This window comes from Crotalus tigris, unplaced genomic scaffold, assembly GCF_016545835.1.
Source record: "Crotalus tigris isolate CLP2741 ecotype Arizona unplaced genomic scaffold, ASM1654583v1 scf7180000020184.803716, whole genome shotgun sequence".
NCBI classification, from domain to species: Eukaryota; Metazoa; Chordata; class Lepidosauria; order Squamata; family Viperidae; genus Crotalus; species Crotalus tigris.
Genome location: NW_024097897.1, coordinates 657,502 through 668,529, shown reverse-complemented (window position 1 = coordinate 668,529; position 11,028 = coordinate 657,502). Strand labels below are relative to the sequence as shown.

Genomic DNA, 11,028 nt, shown 5'->3' with positions numbered 1-11,028 from the left:
CACATATCTATTCCTGTGGAAATAATTAACTTTTCAGAGGCTTAAATAAAATTTCCTATCCTACATGACTTATTCCTGAAAACAATTAGCAGTATAAATAATACAAAACAGATTTCTGGATGTATATGTTATGCAGTTCTTTGAAGCCTGGAAGAAAAATCTACTAGAATAGCCAAGCAAATGTGATCAAATACATATGAGGGGAAAATATATGATTGAGCAGTATATATATGATAAATAAATAACACTATTGCTGGATCACATTTTTATCATCCTTGTGGTTTAAAAATGTCTAAGATAGGTGGCTGCATTTTATTTAACACATAGGCCCCGAGGGCATGCCTTTATCAAAACAATTTCGGCATCGATCCACGCTTACACATTCAGGTACATATTAGGAGAATTTTTTTTTTTTCACAAAGAAAGGGGATTTTGCTCCCTTGGGGTTGTCATGCTTTGTGGAAGCAGTTGGTAATGAAACGGAGCAGTCAAAGCCTGGCAAGATACAGAAAAGAGTAGGGGAGTGAGTCCCAAAGACCAGCATTGTCCTTAATGCAGTCCCATTGTAAGACAGTTCCTGTAAATATGAGACTGGCCTTCAGCATGGCATCTTGTCATAATGTTTGGTCTGAACTTCATCTCTTGAGGTCCCACCTGGGCTGAAATGCCACCAGCTGCTTCTGTTTTTAGCTGCACCTTCTGTGGTCTCAGATGCGTGTGGCCTCCTGTCCAGTGAGAGGTGGCTGTATCGCTTCAAGCTGACAGATTATGTTAGCAATGAACGGGCGCTCCTGGGGATTCACTATCATTGTAGAAGAGAGGAGGTCTTCCAAGGCTGGGGAGTATCTGAAATTTAGAACCAATTCAGATCAATCTGTCCTTGGGTTAAGAGCAACCACAACCCCCTCCCCACCTTCTTACCTGGTATTCTGGGGCACCTTAAGGTGGTTTTGAACAGCTAAGGCCACACTGTCCCCCTTTTGGAAGATCATGTCATAAGGTCCTTCACCAAACATCATGCAGTAGAGAACGCAGCCTAAGGACTAAGCAGAGGTAGGTGAGCCTAGGGAGCAAAAAGCTGATCATGGAATAATGAAATAGGATTTTCCTCCCCCTGTACAAGATATAATCGAGTATATTACAGCAATATTAAATATTACTTATTTTTTCCTTAGGAGAAGCGATGATCCTTACCCAGATGTCAGTACGTTCATCAATAACACATTCACGTTCAACATTGAACAGTTCTGGGGCCCGATATGAGATGGTGCAGCGTTGGGCAGCCCAGTCCTGTGGGATCAACAAGGGAGGGAAGATAAAACTAAGTCTGGGAAGAATGTGGAGAAATATCTCAACTCTTATCTCATGCAGATTTCTCTGGTTGCTATTGGGGAATAGTAACAGGAAAAAATACTTTAAATTAAGGGCATTAACATTAAATGTACTGTAATACATACATAGCTGTATGTATTAGTAGTGAGTGGGAGACAAGTAGGAAATTTCAGGGTTGTAGACTACACTAGGAATTTGGGAAAAAAACATTCCAGCAGAAGGCATTGGTAAACTATTCCCATGCTCTTGACAAAGAAAACTAGGTGGATGTGTACCTACAGTCACTAGAAACTAAATTCAAGTGAGATTTTAATAGGAAATAGGAAAATCCAAGAGAGATCTAGCAAAGTCACTATTAAGAAAAGAAAGGTACCTCACCTTCTTGATCTGCCTGCCTTTTTTAAAAATACTCTAGAGCAGGGGTAGGCAACCTTGGCTCTTTTATGACTCATGGACTTCAACTCCCAGAATTTTTGAGTCAGTATGGCTCAGCTTGGAAACCTCTCTTTCCCCTCAGCATGGCTGGCTCAGGAATTCTGGGAGTTGAAGTCCATGAGTCATAAAAGAGGTTGCCTACCCCTGCTCTAGAGGCTAAAGTTATGATTTGCAAATCTGATTTTATATATATATATATATATATATATATATATATATATATATATATATATATATATATATATATATATATATATATATATATATATATATATCTCCTCCTGAATAGATGTTGTTACAGTGGTTCTTTCTATTGTTTCTGCTTGCTTGCTGTTGAAAGTATGACCATACAGCAATGTTTGCCTATAACGAAATATTGATCTGGATGGAGACGAAAAACTGCAGTAATCATCTCTTGCTCTTAAAGCAAGGCTGGAAGTTATTTATCTTTTTTTGCAGGGGGGAAGTTTTGAACGAAATGGGGATAGATACTATTTTATTACTGATGTCTATTTTGTCCCAAGGTCTTGGGACAAACATCATGCCTAAGTCTGAGGTAGAAAACAAGTTGGCCAGCAGCCCTGGGTAGGGAAGGAAAAGATTCTTCCTGGAAACCCAAATAAGTTGATCTAATCAGTATCAATAATCCTAAGTTAGACAGAACAACAGTTCTGATTCAGGCTCTACTAGGGTCCGACCTCTACCTTCACTTTCGGGGGCAACCTCAGTAATGATCATGATCCTCAAAATAGCAGGCACAACCAGACAAGTGGAGACTTGCTCCTTCTTCTGGGTATGCAAAATGCACGACACACATTTGAGGCTGGATTTGGCTCATCTGCTCAATGACAGCAACAGTCATTGCGAATGCCACTGCTGACTTTCCCAAATCTTTTGCAGGTAAATGTGGACTTTGCCATCAAGCTACCCAGCCGTGTCTTTTAAGGGGAGATGATGCTGTGACACAAAAAGACTGCGTGCCATCATTCTGCATGCACAGATGATGTTACTACTTGCTAGTATCCTTCCTCAGCCGTTAAATAAAGGGTGCTGGGATATCAATGAAAGCCCCTAACTTTTATAGTCAGAATCGCTTTATTTCATTAGATAATTTTCCTTCATCTTTGGAGCTACTCCATTTCCCTTCCACCAGGTGAACCTTATACCTGAATAGTCATGGCCTCCCGTGAGGTCCGCACCTCAATGTGAGCCCGATTCATAGAGCCTAGGTCCATTAGCAGGGGCTGATCTTCATTGTCTAGCAGCACATTTGTTGGTTTTAGATCTCTGCAAAAGGGCAAGCAGAATATAGATGGAGGATAAGATCTGCATTTGGTGACAATCAAAGGCATGAGTCCTCAAATCCTGCTTTAAAGGGAGTCTGAAGATTGTTATTCCAACCCAGGGCTTTCCTCTACTGAACATACTGATGTTCGGTGCCTTTTATTTGTACACTGCCCAGAGTCCCTCTGTGAGGGAGATGTGCAGTTTCTAAATGTGATAAATAAATAAAATTGTCCTGCAATGTAAGAGTAGCCAGGGATTCTCAGACAGCGGTATTGTAAAAGGACTCCATCCAAGCAAGCTTTGCTATTGCCCGGAAACCCACCAAGTCAGATCACAGCAAGCTCTGTGAGGCAACTGCACATCTACAAGGCACCTTCAACACCCTGGCCTTGCTAGGCAGCATCCACAGAAAACGACTTTGAGGGCACAGGTCCTCTGCTCTAGAACAATGGTCCCCTAAGGATGTTCTTTGTCTTTGCAAATTCCTTTTTGCCAACAACTCTATAGCAAAGACTGAGTCTCTCGTGACCTTAGCTCTGCTTTCCACTTGTGGTTCACTGCTACTCTGTTCCCGTGCCCTGCTTTCTAAGGCGGACTTCTTACCTGTGCGCATATCCCTTGTTATGAATGGCCTGCAGTCCTCGGCAGATTCCGTGAAAAATAACCAGGATCCGCTCCTCGGGCATGAAGGAGCCTTTATCTCTCAGAGCTTCCACTTCCTGCCAGAGGGTCCCTCTCTGGAAAAGAAATCTAGGCATGTTGGTAGCTGAAATTGGTACGCATGCCCTCCAAACTTACTGAGTGAAGAAAAAGACTTATCTCTAAATATTAAAGACTGTGGCCCAGTCTTGGCCCAAGGGTGATTTACCATTCTTTGCCATTTGAATCTCACAACAGCAGAGGCTTAATCAATATTGGTTTGGTTGCCTCTGGTCCAATCCGAAACCAGCAAAGTATATCTAAAGCAGGACTGGCTACACATGGTTTCGTAACTACAGTGAATGCCATGCTATTCTAGGAGTTGGTTAATGTATTTGCTGCTTGACCATAAGCCCTAAAATTATTGCCCTGAAGTTGTCCTGGAATTCTTGGATGGCTGTGGTTGTAGAGATGCCGCTACAGAGGGAAAATGTGGCAGAAGCAGCATTGCTGAGCAAAATTACAATCACAGCATCCCGACTTGGCTTGAGGAAGGAAAGGGAACAGATACCAGAGGACCTTAGTTAGCTTCAAAAGTACTGCACGTAGAACACTCTTTTTCAAGGCTTACCACCTTTAAGATGTGTGGACTTCAACTGCCAGAATTCCCCAACCAGCATGCTTTTCTGGGAGTTGGAATGCACACATCTTAAAGGTTCCAAGTTTGAAAAGCATTGATGAAGACAGCCAACTGCTGATGATAACTGGAATCTCTTCTGCACAACACTGTACTACATTCCCCTTGAGGGGCCAAGTAGGGCACTGGATGTTCAGCTGATGGCTGTAGCCAAGAGAGCTTTTATACTGTTTGGGATCGAGTACCAGTTACAGCTTTCAGGGAAAAAGCAGATCCAGCTTCTATTACATATGTCTTGGTTGCACCCAATTAAATTAATGCATCACTGCATTTGAAGGATATCTCAAACTTCAGCTCCTGCAAAATGTCTGAAACTTGTTTTTCAGAAAAGTACAATAATTTAACTTTTGTTTCCAATCATGATTCCAATGCTGCTTATCATCTATGGACACTTTGGGATTAGTTTGAAAAGATTCCCGTTCTCCCACAATTCCTTGTATTTTTTACCTTACTCAATGTCCCAACATCACTGGAGCTGTGTGATGAGAAATCAACTCTCTAGGAAGACTAAAATTACCTTTAGTGAATCAACTGCAGTAATAGAATCTTGCAAGTCTGATTTTGTGTACCTCCTCCCCCTTCTTTTATTCCAGTGACTTAGGGAGGGGTCTGCCTGAGCTGTTTCTAAATATTACCTCATTTTTCTGGACTTAAAAAATGTTCCGGCTACTTTGGCCTAAATAACAGTTCTTGCATTGAACAGCCATGGTCTTCATCCTTACGCTCCACAAGCTGGCAGGGGCAGAACCTTTGGAGATGGAATACCAGTTGGCCATCAAGATATACTGGCTCCCTTGTGTTGACTTGTTGGCACCCTCTTGAGAATTTTTTTCTCTATGTGTAATTTTGCCCAGTTTTGGAAGTGGCGTAATTTTTGTCCTTGTTTTGCAAGTCATTGTTGTATCCGTGTTGGAAGCACCAAGGTGCTTCTGCGTTGAAAGGATTAGCTGGTGACATCCCTGTTGCCCAGGGAAGACCAGTTGGGGTTTCCTTTCATGTCCCCATTAATGAGCCCACCAAAGTGGTACCTATTTATCTATTCGCATTTCAAACTGTTAGGGTGGCAGGATCTGGAGCGAATGACAGAAGCCCACCCTGTCACACAGCAGCGCGCAGTCTTGAACGCGGACTTGCAGACTGTCAGCCCAGGATTGACAATCTGCAGGATTCTAATCTAAACCACGCTCCCTGTTCTGCAAGTTATACTTCAGGAGATTTGTTGTTTTAAATAGTTTCATTTAAAAAGAAAACACTTTAACCCTTGTGATCATAAGCCACACACACACACACACAAACACACACACACACACGTCAAAAATGGAAAATAAATGTGTCGGCATAAGAAAATATATGCAGAGCCATTGGAGCAATTGTACAACAGTCTTCTTGATGTAAGAACATGGATCTTAATTATACTAGCTGACAGCTAACTATGCCTTAGAAATGGCCTTGACGTGAATTGAAAGTAGGGTTAGCACAATGCGGGAAGAGTCCATCTTCTCCCTGCCACGCCTAATTTATCAAGAGAACACATTTCTTGGCATGTACCTACTGAACCTGTCTGCACCTTACCCCTTACTTAGGAAATTGGTCTGGAGGCTACTGACCTTGAGGAAAGGCAAGAGGAGCCAGGCCTCATGTTTGGATCCTTTCTCTACCATGGCATGTGCACAGAGGGGCAAGATGTTGGGGTGCTCAAAAAGCAGGTGCATCTCCACCTCGTGCAGAGCTCCCTGATGATCATCCTTGTCATGGCAAATGATACGTTTCAAAGCATAGAAGCGCCCATCATGCAGCCCTTCGACAAGGTCCACATAGCTGAAGCCACTGCAGGGAGTAAAACAGAATGAGCCACAAGGCAGGACAAAGACATATGTATTCTGATGTAAACAGAATCTAAACCTTCTCTCCTCTTTTCTATCATGTTTTTCCTTACTTTAAAAGCTCATTCTTATTCTTACATTGTGAACCTGTTCTGCTGTCACATGTATCCTACACCTTTGCAGCGCTGCGAGGGCCATGTTTTCCACACAGGGTTGCTGATTCATTGATGCCACTATAGTAGTTGCTATATATATAAAACTTCTGTGCCGACACATATTAATGAGGTTATAGAGAAAAGCTAGATATCTACATGCCACAACTGGAAGAACAAGAAGAGAGGACTCCTGTTCATGTTGTATACCCTTGTTTGTTTATAGTTTCATGAAGCTGTTGTTGCTTTTTTCAAAAATACTTTGTATGGCACTGTACAATCCTTGGCTTGATAAAGGGGAAAATGTTTAGCTATGTCATATGGCATTAAGCAGCATTCTGGTTCTCCCTAGCTCTTTATCACAGTACTGATAAACTGTCCAAAAAGGCACAGCAACTGAATATACTTAGCAATCACAAAAGAGTTCATGTACACCCCAAAATATATCTAATTAATTGAAAATAAGTGGGGAAGATCACCCAGATCTGTAGGAATCTGATATTTTCTATCATTAAAAAATATTTTCTACTTAGTTTATAAAGATATTTTTAACATTAGAAACAGTAAATATTGTCAATCCGATGGTCTGCTCAATTGCTGTGTTCTCTTATATATATAAAGAGTATCATGAAAAGGAGGATGAACGTCTCTTACTGTTACTGAGGGAAAAGACATAAGGTGCAGCAAATATATGATTATGTATCAGAAGTAATATTCTAACTGGTAAGCAATGAAGTCAGATGCCCAGAGGAATTGTAGTATCACTTACCTTAGAGCAGGGGTGTCAAACTCAATTTCATTGAGGGCCGCATCAGCATTGCGGTTGCCCTCGGGGGGGCAGGGGGGCAGCCTACTCGGTGGGCTTGGATGGAGTAGGTGTGCCTACTAGGTGGGCGTGGCCAGCTCTACATCATTCATGTCAAGGGTGCCGGTGGGGGCCTGGGCAGGAGTGGGACAGATCTGAGGGTCTCTGGCAGAAAGGGGTGGGACCAGGGCAGAGCCCATCAAGCCAGGTATGTGAAGTAAGTGAGGGCCATTTGCTGGCCAGTTCCAGGCGATGGTGCATTTCTTCATTCCTCACAATGAGTGACACTTCCCCAGCATGTACTCAGGGGGTGGGGCTGATGCAGCAGGGGCTGGTTCCTCGCTGTTTCTAGATGGCCTTGTGGAGCTAAGACTGAATGCGTTTCAGCACAGATGGCCACCACAAAATTGTACATTGGCTCCCGGCCGGCCTGGGCCAGGGCCAAGGCAGTGGAGGCCATTCCCTCACTGTTTCCAGGATGGCTTCGCGGGCCACATGAAACCACTTTGCGGGTCGCATCCGACCCCCGGGCCTTATGTTTGACATGTCTGCCTTAGAGCAACTGGAAACCCAATTATATGTATGATAATCTGGAAGGAATTGCACCAAGTGAAGAAAAAAAATACATCTATCTTTAAATGAAGCTTGAACAACAATTTTGGAGGAATATTTTGGAGAAGATGGAAAGTGGATAGAAAACCAAAGCCCCTCCATGTTGCTGGACTACAACTCACAGCACCCGAATTCAGATCAAAATAATCTGGAACAACAACTTTCTCATATCTGAAATAGATGAACCTTAGAAAATTGCAATAATTCTACCCCTGGCAAATAAGGGCAGTGTGTGTATACAGATATATTTATTTATTTATTTATTTATGAGACTTATATACCGCTTTAAGTACAAGCACTCTCTAAGCGGTGTACACCAGTAAGCAATGTATATATATATATATATTACATTGCCCCCAACAATCTGGGTCCTCATTTTACCTACCCCGGAAGGATGGAAGGCTGAGTCAACCTTGAGTCGGTGAGATTTGAACCGCTGACCTGCTGAACACAGTCAGCTAAAGTGGCCTGCAGTACTGCACTCTAACTGCTGCGCCACTTCGGCTCTTGTTTGTTTAAAGAAGTATGCTTTTAAAGAAGTATGTTTCCTACTTCTTTAAAAGCATGAATCTATACAGTCAAAACACCTTCCTATACGTGGAGAACTACATGGAGAATTAATAGTGAGGCTCAGAGAGAGCAGTGGTGGGGGAGGGACTGATTAGAAGCACATTAGATAATGCTAAAGTTTTGCGCTTTGCTTTTGGGACTTTTTTACTAAGTTGATTATTACAGTTAAAAGAAAACAAACTATGGCAAAAGAGAGGCTAGTGACTAAAGAATCATCTGTGAAATTTCAAAATGAATCACTGCAAAGCTTCTTACACGATCCCTCTGGAAGGAGTCCAATACTCACCCCTCCCCAAGCCTGTGGATTAAAAGATAGCGTTTGTTATTGATGCTGATGGTCCCCCTGGAACAGATACACAGGGCATGGCCCATGGTGGTCGCTCCAACATCCTTCAGACTCTATAGAGGATAAGAAAGCAAAGCTCCAGACCTTGGTATAGCCATTGTGAAGGCTTAAGGCTGAGAAAAAAGGGGCAGCCTCATGTCAAGATATTAATAAATGGATACATATGCAAGTAGTCCTTGTTTAGCATTCACAATTGGGAGTGGCAACTTGGTCATTAAGCAAAGTAGTTCCTAAAACCATGGGTGTGCTTATGATCTTACTTCAGTTTTGCTTTATAGATCTTTGAAATACATGCAAAGTCACTTTTTCATCACCTGTTGGAACTGTGAACAGTCACTGTGCAAAGCAGTTGCTAAACATGGACTACCTGTGGTATTTTAACTGATGTCCTTTCATGTAAGGCAAGGGTGTCAAACTGCTGGCCCACGGGCCGGATGCGTTCATGCTGAAACCGCGCCCACCCCATTGCCGGCAATGGGGAAAAAGTTGCGATACGTCGCAACACGTCACGTAACGTTGCGAGTTTGACACCCCTGATGTAAGGTATAGCATTGAAAGGGAATATAAGAGAATAATCCAAGTGTTCCCCACTAATAGAATTGTCAATTCATCAGTTTCTTTTCTCCCAATATCATAGAAAACATGGTCATTAGTACTGGGGAAGAAATGAGACAGCTCAAATTGCAGGCTGTAATCTAAGAGCAAGCTATCTTTCTGTGGGTAGGAGCCAGACTAAAAACAAAACAAAACCAGGAACATTTTCTCCAGCTTCGGAAAGCTTCTGGTAACATCACAGAATGACAAGGGCCAGAATTTTCAACCCTTGTTTTTTACTTTTTTGGTGGGGAGAGAGAAGTGAAGTTTATAAAAGTAAAAGGAGGTTTAGCACATTTATTTTGGGGCATATTGGAAAGAAGAAAAATTGCACTACAATGATTTGCCACTAAGTTTTGATAGTGTAATCTTAAGTAGGCTTTGAGAATTGCCAAAAAAAAAAAAAAAAAGGCAACAAAAGCAGGCGAAGCACATACAGACTTGCAGGCTTCCCAGCCCAGCTGAAGATAAATGCTCCATTTTCTGTCCTGTATTAATAAAATAAGTTTCATTGTTAACTCCAAAATGGCACACAGTTGCATGTCAACAGTCTGGCAGCCAAGAAACATATATTCAGTGAATATTCTAAAAAAGGGGGGGGGGAAACAACGAAGATTATATGAAAAACTGGGGAATAGGGTCTGACTCCAGTCACCCAAAATTTAATAGCAGTCTATTTTTGGAAAAATAAAAACAAAGTGCCACTATTCATCTCAACAAGTAATGGAGCAATTCAGAATCAGTTTTCTTCCACCTGTTCCCAGTTGAATCATATGATGAAATGTAATTGATATCTTCCCAATACAAAGGCACTTAATTATGATACTAACTGAACTGATAGCATGGAAAGATGGAGGAAAAGTATCTCTTTTTAACTGCCTATCAAAAGTATGACTAATTTAAAGCTACATAATAAAACTCTTTATTTTATATATTTCCCCTTGCTTATCATGTAAAGTACCGTCTCCCAAAGTGTTACTCATAATCCAAAATGAAAGGATAGGCCTTCCCTTTGGATTGCATTCTAAAAAGGCAAGGCACATAAGGAAAATTAAAAGTAAAAAAGGGTAAAGGTTAGTTGTTCAGAGCTGGAGAGTAAAGCGTCGAGCAGCAATCACATCCAGTTGTTCAGAAATGACTGATGGCATCAAAAAGCCATCGGGGGAAATAGTAAATGCAGAGTTCTGCCACGGGAATAGTGCATTCTGCACATGACCAGATGCACAGTCGCTGTTACTGTTATGTCACTTGTTCTAGAGTGGATAAGTGAATTAAATTCCGAGGCAGAGTTATGGCTCAAACTCTCAAACGGCACGGAAATCCTACCCTGGAAATCCCTGCGCGCTTTCTGGACCCGCCACTCTCGAATACAGAACAGCCGCACAGTTGACCAACCTAATCCTCCCGCCCCGCCCATCGGCAGAGGCAAACGGGGGGAGGGGAGGAGGAAAAGAGAGGGGAGGGGGCGACATACTCACCCAGTCTCGATCTAGAGTTCAAAGACGACCTGAAGAGCTTCAGCGCGACAGGACTCACTGCGCTGGCTGGTGACACTATAATTCTGCGCCGTCTGCTCTGCGGCCTGGAGGTAGCCAAGCAACCACTCAAGAGGGAGCAGAAAACATCTGTGAAAGAGGGAAAGTGGGCGGGAATCCGGAAGGAACTGATAAGTTAAAGGAGAAAAACAGAAGTCATGAGATGGGTATTTAAGATCAAGTCTTTAGGGCCTAGGCGGT

At 42.4% G+C, this 11,028-nt stretch overlaps 1 protein-coding gene across 3 annotated transcripts; it reads right to left on the bottom strand.

The window, feature by feature from the left end:
* Window positions 1-250: 250 nt before the first annotated feature.
* Window positions 251-11,019, bottom strand: STK16 (serine/threonine kinase 16). 3 transcript variants are annotated; one of them, XM_039365795.1, is made up of 9 exons: window positions 10,771-11,016; window positions 9,730-9,780; window positions 8,639-8,751; window positions 5,998-6,217; window positions 3,658-3,791; window positions 2,934-3,054; window positions 1,195-1,290; window positions 922-1,043; window positions 251-846 (listed from the first exon to the last, which is right to left on the bottom strand). In XM_039365795.1, exons 3-9 carry the CDS (start codon window positions 8,722-8,724, stop codon window positions 708-710), a joined length of 918 nt encoding a protein of 305 aa, XP_039221729.1. In that variant the 5' UTR covers window positions 8,725-8,751; window positions 9,730-9,780; window positions 10,771-11,016; the 3' UTR covers window positions 251-707. The 3 variants fall into 3 exon arrangements, with proteins under 3 accessions (XP_039221729.1, XP_039221730.1, XP_039221728.1); XM_039365796.1 differs by lacking the exon at window positions 9,730-9,780 and having other exon boundaries at window positions 2,967-3,054; window positions 10,771-11,019; XM_039365794.1 differs by lacking the exon at window positions 9,730-9,780 and having other exon boundaries at window positions 10,771-11,015.
* Between the last annotated feature and the right edge of the window lie 9 nt (window positions 11,020-11,028).